The sequence below is a fragment of the Dysidea avara genome, chromosome 1, assembly GCF_963678975.1.
Source record: "Dysidea avara chromosome 1, odDysAvar1.4, whole genome shotgun sequence".
Taxonomy (NCBI): domain Eukaryota; kingdom Metazoa; phylum Porifera; class Demospongiae; order Dictyoceratida; family Dysideidae; genus Dysidea; species Dysidea avara.
The window spans coordinates 60,836,763-60,858,237 of NC_089272.1; the positions used below are offsets into that span (position 1 = coordinate 60,836,763).

General features: G+C 38.9%; 2 protein-coding genes across 3 annotated transcripts; one reads left to right on the plus strand and one right to left on the minus strand.

Annotated features, from left to right (window-relative positions):
- Positions 1-765: 765 nt before the first annotated feature.
- On the minus strand, positions 766-2,757 carry LOC136239387 (uncharacterized). Its single transcript, XM_066030126.1, has 2 exons — positions 1,634-2,757; positions 766-1,216 (listed from the first exon to the last, which is right to left on the minus strand). The coding sequence occupies exons 1-2, from the start codon at positions 1,654-1,656 to the stop codon at positions 898-900; spliced, it is 342 nt and encodes a 113-aa protein (XP_065886198.1). The 5' UTR covers positions 1,657-2,757; the 3' UTR covers positions 766-897.
- A 592-nt stretch (positions 2,758-3,349) lies between these two features.
- LOC136239398 (probable serine/threonine-protein kinase DDB_G0267514) lies at positions 3,350-20,172 on the plus strand. 2 transcript variants are annotated; one of them, XM_066030136.1, is made up of 2 exons: positions 3,350-4,293; positions 18,785-20,172. In XM_066030136.1, the coding sequence occupies exons 1-2, from the start codon at positions 3,418-3,420 to the stop codon at positions 19,874-19,876; spliced, it is 1,968 nt and encodes a 655-aa protein (XP_065886208.1). In that variant the 5' UTR covers positions 3,350-3,417; the 3' UTR covers positions 19,877-20,172. The 2 variants fall into 2 exon arrangements, with proteins under 2 accessions (XP_065886208.1, XP_065886206.1); XM_066030134.1 differs by lacking the exon at positions 3,350-4,293 and adding an exon at positions 12,636-13,558.
- The last annotated feature ends 1,303 nt before the right edge of the window (positions 20,173-21,475 follow it).

Here is a 21,475-nt window from a genome sequence, read left to right on the forward strand (position 1 = left end):
GCGTAATGGTTGTTATTGCAAGTTAAGTGATGATGATCAGCTATTAGTACTTGAACTGAATTTCGTGCCATCCTGGGATATACCTGAGGGAGCTACAGGCAGAGTTGCAGAGAGTGCGTGGAATTGTAGTGCATGTATCAACTATATGTCGTACAATTAGAAAGCTGGGTTTGAGTCGTCAACGGATTACTCACATTGCATTGCAGCAATCAGAAGTGAAACGTGTTGAATACGTGGCTGAGATGTCAGCATTTGACCCTTCAACGATAGTATGGATTGATGAAACTGGGTGTGACAGGAGAAGTACACTTCGTTACTTTGGATATGGGCGAGCCTGGATATGGGATTAGAGGACTACCACCACAAGACTACCAGCTGCAGCTGAGAGGTATGCGATATTCTGCCATTGGAATATTGTCAATGGAAGGTATTCAGGACGTGTACATTACGGAGGGAACAGTAAATGGTGATGTTTTTCTGGATTTCATATATACGCAATTGCTGCCTATCCTTAGACCTTTTGATGGAAGAAGCGTAAATTCCGTGGTGGTGATGGATAATGCATCAATTCATCATGTCGCCGGATGATGTTGTTGATGCCATTTGTAGCATTGGAGCTTTGGTTAGATTTCTCCCACCATACTCACCAGACTATAACCCCATAGAATGTGTCTTCGGTGAGGTGAAACAGTACATGCAGGCCAACGATTTGCTAGTGGATACATCACTCTCCATACCCACCATGCTACTGATGGCATTCCAGTCTGTATCAGTTGAGAATTGTAGAAAATACATAACATACTCAGGGTACAAGTAGCCAGTACATACTGTGACACACTAACAAAACAATTTCAAAGTTTAAAATCATGTGTAAAATGTTTTTGTTGGCAGAAAGCACTAGGGCTTAAGCTTTGTCAACTGCTCCAATATTGGCTTTTTCTGCTCCAAGAATTCTGACTCATTCAGAGCACCACAGTCATAGAGACCATGCAAATCCTTCAGCTGTTGAAGATAACTGACCCTCAAGTTAGCAATTTTTCCAGGAGACACTGTAGATGACCCTGGGGTATCAGTATCACTTGTTGGCAATGGTCTCTGTGGTTTTGGTGCAAAATTCTTTGCTACTTCTGCCATTGCATTGCTTAGAGCTTGCACAGAACTTGATTGTTTGTGACAACCACAAAATGCAGGTATCCCAGGTGGTTCTTCTAAAGACCTATAGAATATACAATGAACCATATTCAGTGACCACCTGAATAAGACCACCTTGTAACTATACAATACTAGCCCCTAACACAATTTACATGTACTTGATAACCTCCAATAAGGTCACCTCATTATTGAGGCCAAGACTTACTGTATAGCCTAAATATTTCAAAGGGCACGTTTTTCAAGGTTGAGTAGTGTTACCTAGTTCATGGAATTGCAAACATCGCCAAAATGTATTAGACTATAATTATGGAGGTCTAAATATTTCAAGGATAAAATTTTTGTTAGTACCCACCAAAATCACAAAAATTCCCCCTTGAAATATTTAGGCTATACAGTACAGTCTCACATAGCTATATAAGTGGTCCTATTAAGAATGTTTAACTGCAATTGTATACATAAATATTATACATCACAAACGTACTTGTGAGTTCCCACATCTACCATTTCGGCCCACAACCTGTATTGAATCTTGTCACCATGCTTTTCTCGAAGAGAAAATGCAAGTTTTTCTACTCGTCTGTTTTTTTCATCTAATGCACATCTCTTTTGCTTCTTTCTCTGTTTTGGTACATCTTCATCACTGTCAGAACCAATTTCAATTCTGGTCTGCTTGGGTCCATTACACCAAAGTGTAATGTTCTCCCCTTTACAAGCACACTTCCAGACTTCTTCAATGTCTGCAGGAGAGCATATGCTCAGCTTACAACAACCCCTGTAATATCCAACTGCAAAGTCCTGAGCCGTAGACACTAAGCTTTCTCCAAACTGCTGTACAAGTTCTTTACGTAGTAAAGTTGGTGTAGAAATATGACCCTTAGACACCTCTCTCAGCACATACGTTTCAAATTCTTTTTTCTTAGTTGGATTAATTACCTTGACATTGAAATTCACTTTACGACTTGTAGCATCACTATATTTTACATGGCTGGTAACCAAAGGATTATTGACACCTGCAAGTTGTGTGCCGGGGGAACTAGTACTAGACAGTTGAAATCTTGGTTGTGTCACTGCTGCTGAAGTATGTGCTGACACTGAAATAGGCTGACTGTTTCTTGAGACTTGGCAAAGTTGACTACTGATGTATGACTGTATTGTTCCCCACTGTGGAGGCCATACCTGTTAAAAGACATTGAATCACTTGAGAAAGTCCAACGAAGAGCCACTAAATTCATATTATCAAACTATCAATCAGACTATAAAACAAGGCTAATACAAACTGGTATGTTGCCACTAATGTACATTTACGAAATTGCCGACATATTATTCTTTATCAAATCCATCAAAAATCCATCAGATAAATTTGACATCTTGAACTATACCAACTTTACTACAGGTTCAACAAGATCTGCTGGCACAAAGTTATACCCCAAGACAGCCCATATCAACCCTATCATGAACTCATATTTTTATCGTCTACCAAGATTATGGAACTCTTTACCAATAATTGACCTATCTCAATCACTAGATGTAATCAAACCAAAGTTGAAAGCATTTTTATGGAATCATATTTTAGCTAACTTTGATAATACCCCCTGTACTTTTCATTACCTGTGTCCTTGTACCCGCTGCTCCAAGACTCCTGCACCAACCAATTATAATTATTTGTAATTATTATATATGTATGCATGTATAGTTTTTGTAGTTAAGTAATTAGTGCTCTAGGCTACCAGTGCAGGACACTGGTAGTCCTTCAGAATTGTATGTCTCTGTAATCACTATAGCCTCTACTGTATGTAATTCCAATTCTGTAAAGCAATTATTAAATTAAATTAAATGACTGTAATAATGCCGACAAACCTTCTTGGGAGAGAATTGGTGTCACAATACCACTGCTAACTGGCAGTAAGTTTCCACGAATTCCACTGATTAGCCTGTACAGGAGTACTCACAGACGAATTCATAGAGGCAGCCGGTCTTGTTTCTCCACTCACGGTAGTGACACTGTTCGAAAGGTGGTCCTGGTGCACTACATTAACAATCACTCTGTTTGGCTCAGTTGACACAGCAGTCCCGCTGGAGGTCCCGCTCTCAGACATTTTTGCCGCGCTAGATCTCGTGATACGAGCGAATTTGATTGGCTAATGCCTCTGTAAGAAAATGATGTGACAACGGTCACGCAATCCGCGATACCCGAAAATATAAGAGTCACATGCAAAACAGATCTGAGAGTCCTGCAGTCAGAGTAGCTTTAACTGAATAAGTAGTATGGAAGAATCATTACGAAAATTTTCGATTCAAGGTGTCACACCCACTGGTAAAGAGTTGAGAGTGGGTGCTTATGCAAGAATATATGAAGTAGACTATTGTGGATCTTTGTATGCTGCAAAAGAGATTCATGAAGTATTAATACTGGGCACCAGCGAAGAAGAGTTTCGTAAAATAAAGACCTACTTTTTGACAGAGTGCAGTCATCACAGTGAGCTTCGCCATGCAAACATCGTTCAGTTTATTGGTATCTACTGGCCTACTGCTATTAACATGCGGATTTTACCAAATTTGGTGATGGAAAAGATGGATTGCAGTCTAACGACATTGGTGAATGAAAAGAACCTACAATTACCCCTTCATAAGGTACTATCTATTCTCCATGATGTATCACTGGGTGTGTGGTACCTGCATTGTCGTGATCCTCCTTTTATGCATCGAGACCTGACACCAAGTAATGTTTTTGTGAACACTACTTCACTTGTGGCTAAAATTTCTGACTTTGCAGTAATGAGAGTGGTATCACCATACATCCATGACAGAGATGATAAGACCAAATTACCAGGCATATTCATGGCACCTGAAGCATTTTCTCCATCATGTGGCCTACCATTGGATGTCTTTAGCTATGGTGGTGTAGCTCTTTTTACAATTACTGGTGAATGGCCTAGTCCAAACAATCTCTTGGTAGCTGTGAGTGAAGTTGAACGTCGTAAGAAGTACTTGGATAAGATAAGAGGAGATGTTGTTGTGTTAAAAATACTAGTGGAGGAGTGTCTGCATGATAATCCCAATATGAGGCCAACCATGGAAAATGTATCTACTAGAATAAAGGAAATAAAAGAAGATTATGTGAGAAGACATCCAGATGTTGAGGTAGGCGCATAATTATACAGCCAGTACATTAATACAGTTAGTAGGGTTTCTCCCTAAAATGATGAGTGTTGCACATGTTAAAATAAACTATCATAGAAACATCATATGCAACAAAAATCACTTTTACGGAATAATCTTAGTGCTCAATGTTAAAAACAAGGAAACACAAACAGCTTGATTTTGATTTTTAAATCGTAAAAACCAGGATTTTGGTCCTGCCTGCCTGCCTGCCTGCCTGCCTGCCTGCCTGCCTGCCTGCCTGCCTGCCTGCCTGCCTGCCTGCCTGCCTGCCTGCCTGCCTGCCTGCCTGCCTGCCTGCCTGCCTGCCTGCCTGCCTGCCTGCCTGCCTGCCTGCCTGCCTGCCTGCCTGCCTGCCTGCCTGCCTGCCTGCCTGCCTGCCTGCCTGCCTGCCTGCCTGCCTGCCTGCCTGCCTGCCTGCCTGCCTGCCTGATCACAGTCACAAGGATAGAAGCCACTGTTCATAATTGTGACCAGCCTGAGAAAACTGGTTTTATCGCCCATGTTAACAGATTCGATTTTTCATCCAGGACACAAAGCTACATGAATAAACCATCTAATTTCACAATCAAGACTTGAGTGGTCTGGTTTTGCTGGCTGCTTTACCCAAGCCCAGTGGCGATCCATACGTGCGGTGTGGGGCCTTAATGGAGCTCTGGTCAGTCTAGGGATGACTGTATGTGGCTGTACATCTCTGTGGTGTTGAATAAGTACCTCTCATTTATGTATCATAACAACTAAAAATCAACTCCATGTCATTTTGGTAGTCTTAGCTTAGTCAAACCAGTTGGTTGAAAATCTTGTCGACATCCATCATTTTTTGTCCTTTGTAAAATACATGCATTTTGTACTAAATACAAAAATGCAAGCATTAGCACCCATAATCTCTACAGGACATTATACAAAAAATTTAAAGCCCCTACACAATTCTGCCCGAAGTAATGCTCTAGCATTACCATTGGTAACATTTATTTACTATTGATTACAACATAATATACGCCCCCATGCAATTTATATTGGACAATTTAATTACTCTGGTGGGCCAAAAAGTAACCTGTTACCCTCAACCAAATTTGCTAAATTGGTATCATTCTACGTGCTGATTTAGAATCTGCCTGAAGTAAGTGCCTAACCAACTATTGTACTGGGTTACATTATAAAACATACGAAAGAAAACAGGTTTTTCCTGCTCTTTTATTACATATCTGAATGCGTAATTTGGCGACACAAGGCTTTATCCTGCCTTTTCTCTTAGTCACTTCACAAACTCCTATATATCACTCGATTCGCCATTGATCAAGGACTCTGATGAGCCATACCAGACCTCTGAAAATTGAAGTATGTGGAAGGTATGGCGCCATGTTTAATAGACGGTGTCATTTATGCATCTATTGTATGTTACGGATTTTTTAGTGTACGGTAAAAGTTGACAAATGTTTTGATATGTGCAATTCTATTTGCGAAATTAATGTATACTGCATGCACAATGAGCTTATGGGAAGGCTATAGCCATTGCACGTATCCTGTGCACAATAAATAGCTAAACCGGTGATACTGTAGAGTTTGGCATATGCTTATAATAAACACTTAACAGAACTAGCCAAATTACTTTTTATTATTAATGTATGTTTTTAAATGCATGCGCCTAATAAGAAAACCGCATTGTGAGTGTTCATGTTAACTAGCTTGGAGTGGTGTGATTTGCAGTCACCACATGTACCAATATTTGGAGTCCAAACATTTTGCAAATCCGTCATGTGGAGTAGTGGAATTGTAGAGCATGATTTCCATGCTACAGAAGACCATTTCACTCATATGTTATTGACACTCATGCAATATATATATATATATATATAGCTGTAAGAGTAGGCTTCCTTCCTTTTATTTCTATGTTACCTACTCAAAATTCACTCAGCAATATCTGCAGTGTCCAAGGAATGGGCCACAGTGTATAGTTTTGAAATTAGACCCAATGTCTAGCCACGAGTAAACACACTATTAACACGTGTATGTAAGAATATCTTGTACAAAGAAAACAGCTAAAAGTGCATCTAACCATAGACTATAATCTATGATCTAACCGAAAGTCAAACTGAGGGATCCTGACTACAAGGGTAGGCCCAGACTTGACGCATACAAGACTAGGTACATAGTTAGTATATAACATGCCACACTTACACGTATTGGCTTCATTGTTCATTAGTGCTGTACACAGGTGTCCAATTAACCAGTTATCCAATAACCAGTGAAGAAACCTTTAAACCGGTTATTGCCTACCCACATGGTAAACCATAAATTACTCCATAAATTACCCCTGTGGACAAGTGTCAACATCATAACATAACCTCAAAGAATGTGTAAATATGTGATTGTAATAACTGTTATTGCTAGACAGGATGTTGATGGTCACTTTGGTACCACCCTAAACCTTCCAGCATGCTTGTTGACTCACATTATGTCTGCCAATATACAAACAAACCAATTAACTGGTTATTGCCAATTATTGGTAGGCAATTAACTGGTGACAAAAATTTTGTAGGTGTACAGCACTATTGTTCATTCCTTGGGAGGTAACGCAGATGGCCAGGTCATCTTCTTGGTAATCTTAATGTTTCGCGCAACAAGTCACGTGATTGACCTACCCATATAATCTATGGTCACACACACCCCCGGTCGAATCATAGATAATAGAGGGCGTAAACGGGATTGGAAACGCGCTCGTATTTACCTAGCAACCGCTTTCTATCCGTGTTATCAGTGCGTAGTGACTAAATTCAGCGAAGTTTTGGTTCTTCTAGTTATCGGTTTAACAGCTAAAGAAAGTGTATGGCAGGTGCAGGTACTTAACTCGGTTCTTATTCAGTCAGTAAGTTAAGTCACTAGGTCTAAGTCCTTGTAGGTTAGGTAATTCTAAGGCTGCAGCACATGTTGCTGTCTGACCTTCAGTGCTGGTCACTGTAAAGCGCTAATAATAATAATAATAAAATTGTTGTCTGCTAACTAATTATTTGACGTTGTAAAGGGTGTGGCTTACAGCGTGCGCATTAGCAGTGACAAACTATAGTACTAATTGCCAGCTTCGCCTACATTTTGGTTACAAATTGAACCATATTTCCATAGCTGATAACTTTATACCAAAAGTTAATGTTCAAGTAGTCCATTCTCCTGCCATCGGCTGAGAATTATATCCATGCCATATATTATTGTTTTTTACTCTCTATCTACAGCTAATGGATCCGGATTTGTGAAAAGTGGAATTGAGTCAATTTTGAAAGAAGAATCTTTTACAGTGCCATCACATACAGCAAGAAATGTAATTAATATAGCAAAAGAAATGAAGAAATGGATTGAACAGCCTGAGAACAATGCGGAAACGAAAAGATTTGAAGAAAACCTAATGAAATCCATCGAATCATGCTTCACATACAAGGGAAAAATTCCAAAGAAACAGAGGAAGAAAATGTGGAGCGCATACCACACACTGCGTACATCAGCTAACTATCTGAGCTTATGGAAGAACTTTTGTAAAACAGTGGGCACTGAAGGGTCACCAATTTTTTACCAGTACATTGGAGATCATGTGCTGAAGGAACTAGCTAAACTAAAATACCCAATTTCCACTAATATTACCATCGAAACTGAAGAGGCTGCACTTACATAAGAAGAAAGGAATGGACTTCGCTATGCTGCAGGGTACGTGCCAAGGTCATTAAAGAAGAAGCTATATCGGTCAAGCCATCAGCATAAAGAGGTATTAATTTCTCTTTTGAGAAATCTGCTCAATGAAAGAAATGATGATTTTGATGACTCAACAGATTGGATCAGTTTGATAGACAGAGGTGGACTGAAAAGAGTCAACAATGATACATACCAGTTGTTTGTGGCCTTAGAAACACAATTACGAAAGCAGATCAATTCATAACATATTCCACTACTAGGGGCAGAGAGCAAACAAATTCTGCTGAACAATGACAATGTCCAGTTCTTTTGGAGCATAGTTTGTACAGAATGGGAAGAAGAGATTGGCAATGTCCTACTTGAGATGATTGTAAATGAATGGGTCACAATACGTGGATTTTCATATGCTAATAATTGGATAGAGAAGTATAAGCAGGATACCCAGACAACAACTGGGAAGTCTAAAGGATTACGAAAACAACTATTGGCAACTAAAAGTGAATAAAAAGCAGCATGTACAATACTCACTTCACGCACATGTACACATGCACACACGCACACAAACCCACACACTACTAATCTGCTACCAATACTGCTATACATATGCACATTTCATGTAGCTAATGAAATAAAGATATAAATCTAGTCAACATTTCTTTGATATGCGTGCTCGCTTTGGTAGTGGCTCATTAATATCTTCATTACTTAGTGAAGTGTCTTGTTTTCCTTTGCAACAGTTTCCTCCCATTGGAGCCCTGGCTACTGAGTTCACAACTCTCAGTGCTTGAGTGTTGTTGCAAAATTCTTTAGCATTTGGATTATCATGTATACCACCACATTGTCTCTGTAGTCCAAAAAATCGTTCTAAAGGATCCTGACACAGCCGCTGACTTAAGAAAGATTTTACCCCAGGAATAGTGAAAATGTATTGAACCAGCTCTTTGAATGACATACCTATTAACAAAATAATTTATTTTAATATAACTTATGTACCCTTACAATCCATTCTAAGTCCAAGACGTGTTTCTCTGCTTAGTAGCATAAATGCTTTCTCTTCTTTACAGTAGCCAGATCGTTGGTCAACTGCTTCTTCCCAGTCTGTGAGGTACTGTTGGAATTCATCCATGAACTGCATGTATGTCATAGAAACAATAGCTTATTATGTTATGTTCACATTTCAATTAACATACCACTAATCGGTCATCCTTTGCTGATTCATAAGGCTTTTGAAAATCTTTGCGAGTGTGTATACCTTCATAGTAGTTGTGTACATTCATTGCATCAAACCACTTATCGCACATCTCCACAAATCTAGCTGTTTCATCTGCCTCTTCTCCAATACTTAATTTCATACCACTGGCAACACTTTGGCTCAATACCTAAATATAACATTGACTAGAAGAATAAAACATTGGCTGTACAATTTTGTACTTGTGCAGCCAAGTCAACACGCATCTTAGAGAAAGATGTAAGCTTGATATGTTCCATCTTGATTTTGGGAATCAGTCTGACTCCCATACCTGGATCAGTATCTCTGCTATATAGCGTTGTTAGGTGTGACCATAAAATGCTTTTCCCATTATTCTACAGGAAGATTAGTCAACTTGTAAATGGCCTTGCAGAGTAATACTTACCCAAAGGTGGCGAGATTTTGACTCCCAGCAGTTCCGAATGGTTTTCATCAAATGAGGAGGATCGGAAAAAAAGTAAATGTAACGGTCTTCTTCAGTAAACGGATTTTTTGTCTTGTGCACAATCTCTTGGAATGGATTATGCATTTTCATAAACTTTTGGTTGATGGAGTTGCCATCCAGTGTTGCAGCAAGAACCTACATGCATAATGCATTACATGCTAATCAACAATACTTTAAATATCACCTTAAACCCACAAGTTTCTACCCTCCTCACTGCTTCCCAAAAAGGATCATAAAGTTGGTCTCCAGACAAGTTTGCACAAGGAAATTGTGCATATGGAAACTGCAGCTTGGTAAACAATCCTCGTACCATGATTACCAGCATTGACTTGGCAAGTTGGGGCTTAGGTGGACTATCTGCCTTCAGTCTCCCTTCATATTGTAGCAAATGTGTATTGATATCCCCCAAATCTACAAAGCCAATCAGTTCTCCTGAGTGTTTGTCAAAGACCAAGTCTTCCTTGATGTGCATCTCATCCAACAGGAGTAAGACATGCTTATCTCTTGTTGGACAAGATTCTATGTTGGCAGCTTTCATCAGCATTCTGTCTACATCACTGGAAAATCCATTGCTGGTTTTACATAGTAAGTGTAATCCCTGAGTGTTCGTTGGGATGGAAGATGTATACATCCTGTGTTCCTCATTGATTCATATGCACCCCCAGACCTATTAGAACAAGTACTCTTGTAGCAAAGATAACTTGTAGATTTACCTGTGCCTAATGTAAAGACACCAGCGTATTATCAAGGGATGCCAACGCATGGTACGAGCATCCGTTTTGCTGGCTGCTTCAAGTTGTTGCTTCCAAAATATATGCTTAAAGGAGTCCTCAGGCTCATTCTCAAGGAATTTTAGTCCTTCACTTGCAATAGTCTGTGAACACAATATGTATTTATTTGTGATATACATATACATTTAAACATACCTTGAAACCTTCATGGGTTTCTTCATCAAGGGTAATGCCATCAACCTCCACACTTGCAGCTATCTGTTCTTTAAGTTGTTTAATTCTGACTTTGGCTGCATGATATTGTTTCTCCACTTCACCAAGTTGACTTACAAGAGTAGGTAGGGTCTGATGCCTGTTCAATTGTGAGTAGATGCTGAATTGAAATACTGCTATGTACTTGTTACCTGTAGTTAGTATGGCTACTGGTACTTGCTTCAAGGTCAATGTTTTTGAAGCGATGCACTTGTGTTCTTAGATTCTTACGAAGTGTACTACATTAAGTACAACGGTCATACCGGTTGGTGCTTGTAAGCAAGTAGTGGCAATCATTGTGATGAACAGAAGGCTCTATTGTATCTTCCAAATGCCCAGAACCTGGATCTTAATGAAAAAGTAAGTGATGGTGTACATGTAGTCAGTAATGCAATTTAGATTATTTAATTCTGTGGCACTGAGCTTGATGCTCAGCTTTGATGCAGGATACCAAAATATCAACAAACTTTTAATTTTCATGCTAATATACTCTAATAGAGAGGTCATGTATACCTCTTTAAAAGTTATATATAATAATAATTATTATTATGTTGCTCCTTTGATTACAAGGTATGTAGAAACTGACAACCATACAGTCACCTAATTTCTAGAGTTATACTGGATTGAGTCACTTACTGGCAATTCCATGTAGTGTTGATAGCCGATACTGCCAACACTCAACAAAATCTTGATCAGGGTTGCCTACACAATACTTAGCAGCATCCAGAGTTTTAATTATTTCCATTACTTTTGCTACATTGCTAATGGTATCTGGTAAAGAGCTAAGTAAGGGACAATTTGCTGCTGTGAGTTGATGATGCAGGTAGTGCACTGTCCACTTCAGTTCTGAATTGATACTTAAGCTCATCATTACACGGCCACACAATGCTTCACTTGTAGACAACTGTTGAACCTCCAACTTACAAAGAGTCAGTGGATCTGCAGTGGCTATCTTCCAAGATGGTTGTAAGTATGTGAAGAAAGGAGAACTCATCAGTGTAGTTATTCGAGAATGCAAAACATCACTAGACGCAACTGGTCTGGTAGCATATATGTCAAGGGGAAGTGGTACTGGTGCTTCATGAATCACCACTTCTGAAGGCTGGCTATTACATTCTCTCTTCTTCTTCATAGCCTTCTTCCTTTCTTCATTCTTACGGTGTGCACTAAGTCGAAACCTTCTGCCACCCATTCTTCTGCAAAAGAGTCATTCAACAAGTTAGCCTGAATGATAGCTATATGCCATGCAGTGGTGACAATAAAAATCCACATTGTTTATGCTTTACATACTATACCTAGCCTAACACGTGATGTAGTGTACAAACGCTATGCAAAAGTAGAGCATTTAAGCAGCCCAACACATTCAAGTATTGGTCTCTACGAAGTTTAGAATAAGAGAATCCCCCCCCCCCCCACAAAATCAGGTGGTGAGACAACCCAAATTTTAAGATGTCTTACTGAATAACTTGTAAACCTCTATATTTACAGCAGCATTTTATGCAGCATGCAAAATAACACTCAGAGAGTAGTTAAACGCGTTAATTACCGTCTATGTAGAGTGTGTAGTAGAGCGACTCTACCCCCACAAAACGTTTGTCTCGAAGCCATAAACATTACGTTAACATTTTCGACGTAACTAACCACACACTGTGCGGTTTTGTGACATAAGTATCTAACATACCAGCTATACAGTTCCTGCGGTAGCAATAGAGCGACACGAGATACGACACAAGACGAAACCTGTTACACCAGCGTAGCAACAAAGTTCTCTTTCCAAAAGGAGGGAAACTAACCGCGAAAACTTCGCATTACACGGATAGAAAGTGGTAGAAAGTATTAGACTATTGGGTGCACGTGAGCCGTTTCCAATCCCGTTTACGCCCTCTATTATCTCTGGCGTAAACGCCCTCTATTATCTCTGGTCGAATACCCGAAAATATAAGAGTCATCCAAAGCAGATCTGGGAGACGGAGTAGCATGGACCGAATAAGTAATATGGAAGAATCACTGCGAAAATGTTCGCTTGAGGGTGTCACACCCACTGGTAAAGAGTTAGGAAGCGGTGCTTATGGAAAAGTATATAAAGTACTGTATTGTGGAATTTCGTATGCTGCGAAAGAGATTCATAGTTTATTGATAGAATACACCGATAATGCTACAGTAAAAGTCGATTTTTTGACAGAGTGCTGTCATCACAGTCAATTTCGCCATCCAAACATCGTTCAGTTTATTGGTGTCTACTGGCGTACTGCTTACAGCCCTTTACCAGCATTGGTGATGGAAAAGATGGATTACACTCTAAGGGCATTGGTAGAAAGAAGCCCATCCTTCCCCCTACATAAAGTGCTATCTATTCTCCATGATGTATCACTGGGTGTGTGGTACCTGCATTGTCATGACCCTCCTTTTATACATCGTGACCTGACGCCAAATAATGTTTTTGTGAACACTACTTCACTGGTGGCTAAAATTTCTGACTTTGCAGCAATGAGAGTGGCATCACCATACAGCCATGACAGAGATGATATGACCACAGTACCAGGCACACCAGACTTCATGGCACCTGAAGCATTTTCTCAACGACTACCATATGGCCTACCATTGGATGTCTTTAGCTATGGTGGCGTAGCTCTTTTTACAATTGCTGGTGAATGGCCTAGTCCAACTGATCAACAGGTAATAGATCCCAAAACCAATAGCTGGGTGATGGTGAGTGAAGTTGAACGTCGTAAGAAGTACTTGAATAAGATAAGAGGAGATGTTGTTGTTTTAAGAATACTAGTGGAGGAGTGTCTGCATGATAATCGCAATATGAGGCCAACCATGGAAAACATATCTACTAGAATAAAGGAAATAAAAGAAGATTATGTGAGACGACATCCAGATGTTGAGGTAAGCACATACGTAATTCACTATAGCTACATGGTGTAGCTACCAAAGTAGGGGTAAGTAGAATTCGAGGAGAACAGGATGGAAACGGAAAGCGGGAACAGAAACAACTCACAGAAAACACCTGATAAAGGTCATCAAGCAATTATACAGGTTGGACAGGTCAAATTTTACTACGCAATGTTTCTTTGCAACATTATTTAGACCTTTTATCTAAAGCAATCGAAACACTCTAATAGAGCAGTCACCTGCATTAAAAACTCTAATAGAGTAGTCAAATATATTTTGCTATATAGCTATCCCACCAGTGACCCACATTGATGGGCTTCAAACATTAGGCATATAGACTAGCTAAGTCATCAACATTGAAAGCTAGCTAATCCTTTGAAACCATATAATATAATAATATGTTTAATATAAATATTTATACTGATATGAAAACTGAGATTCACAAAGTACTGTTGGGAGCATGCATGCAGCACTGGTATGCTTGTCAAGCTGAAGTGGCTCCAAGAGGAGTCCCAATGACTGCTCATATAGTCTTTAGTTTCCTCATTGGAGCTATGCACCCACACATCCTTCAGCTACTACATACCCATCATGCTATAATGGTTTAAATTTTATGGTTTCAAGGGGGTAGCTAACTTTCAATGTCGATGACTTAGCTAGTCTATATACCTAATCTATGATAGCTATATCCTCTGGTGGGATAGGTAGCAAAACATTTTTTGACTGCTCTATTAGAGTATTTACTACAGGTGACTGTTCTATTAGAGTGTTTCAATCGTTTTAGTGGAAGAATCCAACAATGCTGCAAAGAAGCATTGTGTCGTAAAATCCAACCTTTATAATGGCATGATGACCTTTATCAGACATTTTCCGCTGGTTGTTTCCGCTTTCCGTTCCCGTTTTCCTAGAATTCTACTTACCCCCAAAGTAGGTCCCCCCTAGTAATGAATTCTGCCCAAAATAAACTATCATAAAAACATCATATGTGACCCAGTCTGGGAAAACCGGTCTTATTGCGTATTTAAAAGTATTGAGAAATGACGGTTTTAAGTATTTAGTGTGTTGTAGCTCACCAATGGTTAAAGCTATGTGTACCAAATTTCCTTATACCAAATCCTTACCTTCCAGAGCATCAAACTACAAGTAGCCAACAGCTAAGTTTCCTGCCATTTAGCTAGTTTTAACCAAGGTTAGTTTTAACCAAGGTTGACTGTATCAGGCGAGTTCCAAATGGGGTGGGTGGCAAAGGCCCAGAGCCTGTTTAAAAATTTGAAGAGGGAGACATGGGGTTGAATTAAGCTAAGTTATGGTCTCAAAACTGACTTAAATGAAAGGAAATTTACAACACAGGTCTTCATACAACACCAACAGAGCTACGTATACAGCCACATATAGCCATCCCAAGGCTCCATTAAGGCCCCACACCGCACATACGGATTGCCACCGGGCTTGAAAAAAGCAGACTGCTCAAGCCCACCTGATTTTGATTGTGAAATTTGATAGTTTATTCACGTAGTTTTGTGTTCTTGGTGAAAATCAAATCTGCTGACATAGGCGTTAAGACCAGTTTTCCCAGATCCAGTCACATATGCAATGAAAATTGCTTTTATGGAATAGTCTTAGTGCATCTCTGGTGTTAAAAAGAAGGAAACACAGACAGCCGGATATATTAAATTATTTAAACACCAAAACCAGGACTTTGGTCTGCCAAACTGCTTGCCTGCCTGCCAGATCACAGTCACAAGGCTAGAGGCCAAATGAAGCAACTGTTTATATCTGTAAATTACTGTGGTTGTTTATGGGTTATGCAATTTAAAGCTTAGCATTATAATTATGAAAAGTTCCAGCCACATTTGCTTTGCTTTAAAGTTTTATTAATGTAGGTTAGAGAAATATATATAGACTGATAAAATTGTGGGGTTGAGATACTATATAGAGCAGTCACCACAGGGTAAAAAGTGCACAGAAATACATTACCGGGGTTTTAATCAGGATCCTTAATCACTGATCCACTGCTATCATGGCTGTTTGTCTCTACCCAGAAGAGGTCAGAAGGTATTATGTTAATTGCATATTTTAGCTTGAAATTTCACGTGAGCTTTAATAGTCGTAATACAAAATCTATCAAACAATGGGGCTTATCAAATATTTAGATTGTGCTTTGTATGAACATTAAGGTAATGTACAGGTAGTTTGTTTTGTAAAAGCCCCCAGATTTCAAGGCAAAAATTATATAACTCGATTTGATGCGTATCTTCCAGGTATGTACCCTACTCTAGTTTAAAATTCCTAATTTTTCCTTATACTTGTATATGTATATACTAGTGCAATAAAATTATTAATTTAAAAATGAAGTAGGGTTCCAGCAATAAAAGTAGTGAAGCAAGAGATGATGATACAATAACTATGAGGGAAAATCCCTAGCTACTTGGCATTGTAGCAATGTGGGAAACTCCCTACTCAGCATTGTAGGAGTAATGCTACAGTAGGGATTTTCCCACTTTGTTATAATGCCATGTAGCTAAGAAATTTCCCAGTGCTGAGCGATTGTGACATTTCATAGATGGTATGGTATTGTCAACTTGATTGACTAAATTATTGGCATACCTTAGCTTGATGCTATTTTAGACCTACAGTAATAGATTTAGACACAGAAATAACCTTAAAAATTTTCAGTCAATGACAGAATTGTGTTGAAAGCCAATTGTATGTTTACTGCAGTACATATCCATTATGTGCTGCAAGTAGACTTCTTCACACAAGGTACTTCACACACAAGGTAGCTACTAAAAGACTTGTGTTTTAGAATTCATGGTATTTGCAGTAGTTAAAAAATTTGGACAGTATCAAAAAGTTTGACTAAAAATATTGTCATATTACTCAGCACTACTCATAGCTACCATCATCTCTTGTTTCATTATCTTTCATCACTGGAACCCTTTAATTTTTTATTGTCAACTTTCTTCGTTAGAGCATAGCTATGAAATACATGTGTGGCTATGACTGCTGTATTAGAGTATCTTGATCTCGCCACTCAGTTATGGAGTAGATCAAACTAGTGGGCATGGCACAATTCCTTGTTTTCCATTGAGCTAGATCATTGTCATGGCATGCTCTGATCATTTAAGGTAGCATGGCAATTGTTTTAAAAGCACAGCTTAGCTGCTACCCAAAAAGTTAAACTCCTCAAATAGTTTTGTGGCATCTAAATACGTTCCTTCAAGGAAAGTGTTGATACAAAAAATTATTCTCTTGTGTGGTTTCCAGAAGACGAGCATATAATTGAAGATAAAAGGAATGTCAAAGCGCAGAAGGCAGACATTCATAGGAACTACAAAAGGCACATCCCACCAGTGAGTTTGTTAATATGGTGGCTACGCACTGCTTTGTTTGGTCTCTAGCCTTGCAACTGGCAGGCATGCAGATATTTCAAGTTACTGCATTTAAAAAATTTTTTCAATATCCAGGCACCTGTAAGTGTTTTCTTTCTTTAATGCTGTAATTGATGCTGAATGGAAGTTTTGCCACATATGATGTTTTTCATGATCAGTTTTTTAAACACACACACACACACACACACACACACACACACACACACACACACACACACACACACACACACACACACACACACAAAAGAAAAAAAACACATAGATCTGACAGACCCCACAGATCTGAGAAGCAAGCACTGAAAATTCTGTCAGTATGAGCAGGATATTGCAATTCTGGCAGCTTGATCAAACAATGGATTAATGGTAACTTGCATGCATGAGATAGGTTGGTCAGTGTCACAGGTGTATGCCCTGAGCAACCAATCTCAATTGTAACAAGCTGGGCATACAGGCCAGTACATCAGTGTTCATAGAATGAAATACCTAAGTACAAAGAACTTACACAGCAAAGCAGTACGTTAAGAAACACAAGCGATTAAACCATGCCAACTAATCAGCACGTGCCAGTTCTATTTTACTAAGAGTGAGTTCTTATCCTCCACCCATCATCTGGAACAATCAGTTGAACTCAAACACATGAGAAACAAATGTACCGGGAGGTACAGAAAATCCAGCAACACGTACTAAATAAATTATTAGCACTAATGCACTATCATGAATAAGTGAACACCTTGTGTTATCAGCAAAAAGAACTGGGAAGTCCATGATGTGTGCATTGTACATATTGCAGTTGGTGAAAAGGCACATCTCGGGATGAAGTGACCTCGAACAGTGAGGAAATCAAGCCCATAGCTATGTCCATTGTCAAGTTATGCTTGGCTGAAGGCATCAGTTAATCAGAATAAAATTCTGTTAAATAGAAAATTTTGTAAATTCCATAGAAACTTTTTGGAAGGGTTTGGGGTTGGTCTGAAGACATTTTGGGCTTGGCTGTGCTTAACTAATACTGCCAAATTGTCGTGAAGGGAAATTGAGGTTAGTTTAGGGTGATATATTGGGCTGGAAAAGCCCAGTTTTGCAAGATCCCTACTATACAGTACTGCCGTACTGTATGATACACATGGCAACAGCAACAGCTAGAATCATGAATCGTCAACTCACCTTGTGACCCTTTTCTCTCTCCACTCCATGTTGGTGTTGATTTGCAGGTAACATGTCATGGTTTCTTGTGCTGACTATAGTCATATCCATATTTTCCATAAAAACTTGGATGTCGCTTCAGCCTGACAGATGCTTTTTGACATACTGCAGTATTTACAAATGACGTAATTACCTTTGTCCTCCCTTTGTTCCCCATTTCTTTTTGCTGATAGCGCAAGGTGTCAATTTGTGGTAGCGCATCTGTGGCTTCCCTATGTACGTATTGGAGAATCATCTGTATTTTCCATAGTGACTGGATTGATTGCAGGGTTGTTTTTCATACTGTTCTTCATTTGTAATGCTGTGGAACAGGCTGAACATGTAACTGAAAATGATGCATAATTGCTATTTCACTATTGAGTAATTGATAGTAATGAAACAAATTAAGGGAGGTCTCCTACACCTGCAGATTTACTATATCTGAAGGTGTAGGTGACCTCCCTTGTTTTATATGACCCATAATTGAATTTAATATTCCCTTGACTTGTTACTTTACATTCTATGATTCCTCCTCCAAATAAACTTTCCCTTCTACATCTTATACATGTTAACTTATCGGTTAGTTTTATCATTGGTGTATACCTCTTAATGATTAATCTATGGTTATTTCTGTTTTAATGTGGTATAGAATGCAGCAGAAAGGAACAGTCAACATTTTCAAGAGCAGTTACAACAGAAAGATCAGCAATTAAGTCAGAAAGACCGGCAAATACATCAAAAAGACCAAGAGCTGCATCAAAGAAATCAGGAAATTCGCCAAAAGACCCAAGATGTGCAACAGAAAGATCAACAGATACAACAGAAAGATCAACAGATACAGCAAAAAGATCAAGAAATTTTCCAGTTGAATCAACAAATGCACCGACAACTGTTTGAAAAAGATCAGCAAATTCACCAACTACAGCAAAGCAACCGCAGTTTGCCTCAGTCACTTAATCAGCAGTCTGAGTCAACAGACTGGGTCATACAAAGACGTGAAATAACAATCCTTGAAAAAACTTTGGGCAAAGGGGGGTGGGGTGCAGTAACAGAAGCTATGTTCCGTGGTTGCAAAGTGGCTGCCAAGTGTCTTCATAATGAGATAATATCACCCTACAATTTGGGTCTGTTTAGCCGGGAAATGAATATGGCTGCCAGATGTCGTCATCCTAACATATTACAATTTATTGGTGCCACTAATCAGGGACTTCCCATTATTGTCACTGAGTTGATGCACACCAGTCTTAGAAAGATCTTAGAACAAGGTCAACTCAACAGCAACCAAATTATTCCAATTTCACTGGGTGTGGCTTATGGACTGAACTACCTGCACAGGAACACTCCTGCAATCCTTCATCGTGATGTCAGCAGTGCTAATGTGCTCCTCAATCCTTTACCCAACAACCAGTGGCACCCCAAGCTGTCTGATTTTGGCTCTACCAATTTTGTGCGAGCTAGTAGTACCATCAATGCTGGTAACCCAACCTATGCATCACCTGAAGCCAACCAAGGTCAACACTCTACTGCAATGGATGTGTTCAGCTATGGTGTTCTTATGTTTGAAATGTGTTCTAGAGAGTTGCCTGCTACACCACCAAAACAATCACACCTGCATCAGGTGAGATGGGGAGCTACTGAGAATATGCTGAGAAATCCAATTTGGAGTTGCCTTGCCGTAGACGTTCAGAGGAGACCTGATATGGATTATGTGATAAACGACTTACTCCGTATTAGGCAATGATTTAGAGTCATGCACACACACACGCATGCACACACACTTATTGATTGACATGTATTCAAGCATGCTAGATTGAATCGAGGTTGTTATTCTTTAAGGTATTTGTTTTTACAAATACATTGTATGTATTTTTATATAACTATTAGTAACTTAGTTATTTGCACAATTTTGTAGTTAGGTATACACACGTAGATGTAGCATTTCTACTGTAAACTGTTGCGTATTGCACATTTTGAACTTATACAGTAGCTGCATTTTTGTACCTTTGTATTCTATGTCACAAAATATTTCTTCATACTATGGACTACTCAACACCACCTGCCAGCATTGGGATTGGGATATTAACTGGTATTTTTGTCAAATTAAAAATAAAATGTTAACCCACTCTTACAGTGTATCATGAGACAGTCATACACCAAGTTTAATTTGATTCCTTTGATCACATGCATATCTTGGAATACTTTGTGCTCTTCTTGTTTGCAAGGAGAAAAGAAGGAGTTTTTGATCTCTGCCATTTAGTCCTATGTAAGCTGACATATAGATAATATCATTCATTGCAATAATGAATCATATTAACAAAATGCCTTGCAAAGAAATTCGACGTAGGCCTCTTATAAATATATTTGGTATTTATATGGCTTTCATTAGCTAGATTGACTGATGACCACCTGTCAGGGAATTACAAGTATATGGTTTCCTACAGCCTGTTAATTATTATTATTATTATTGGTATTACTGTGCAGACCTCTAAAAGAGTATAGTATACAGATCACAACATACATACAAGTATACTAATTAATTGCTAGTTTTTGTTTGAACTGATCAATGTCAATAGAGTCAATCACATTTTGGGGTAGATCATTTCAGATTTTGATTGCTGAATTGGAAAAAGGAGTATTTATAAGAATCAATCCGTGTCATTGGTTACATAAATCTCATAATATTATAATCTCTGGTACTATGTACAGTAGATATGGGTGTCAGAAACGGGTTTGCTGGGATATCAAGGTGGTTAATTATTTTAAACATCATGGCTTTCAGTTCATCTCTGCATCGTGCAAGTGTAGGCCAATTTAGGTCTGTAAGCATTTGTGTGACACTAGCGTAACGGGAGAAGTTGTTGGTCACAAATCTAGCTGCTTGTCATTGTGTTCTCTCAATCATATCAATATCCCTCTTAGTATGAGGTGCCCAGACAACAACTGCATACTCTATAATTGGCTTAACCATTGCTTTGTACAATTGTTGGTGTACAATTGTGGAGGTTGTGCCGAAGAATACCTTTAGTTTCCGTTAGCCTTGAAAGTTATTTGTTTTATGTGTTCTAACCATTTGGATTATTGTTACACTTAAGTATTTTTTTGGCATGGTTGACTTCTTTGATTGAATATTATACTGAGCTAGTATTGCATGTTTCTTGTTTGTTATCCTAACAAATTCACATATTTGTGGGTTAAACACCATTTTCCATTCGTCTACCCATTTTCCCAGTCAGTCTAAACCCTTTTGCAGCTGCAAGCAATCTTGTTCTGTGCGAATAGTGACATAAAGTAACACATTGTCAGCATATAGCTTGATTTTGGATGATATGTTGTCTGGTAA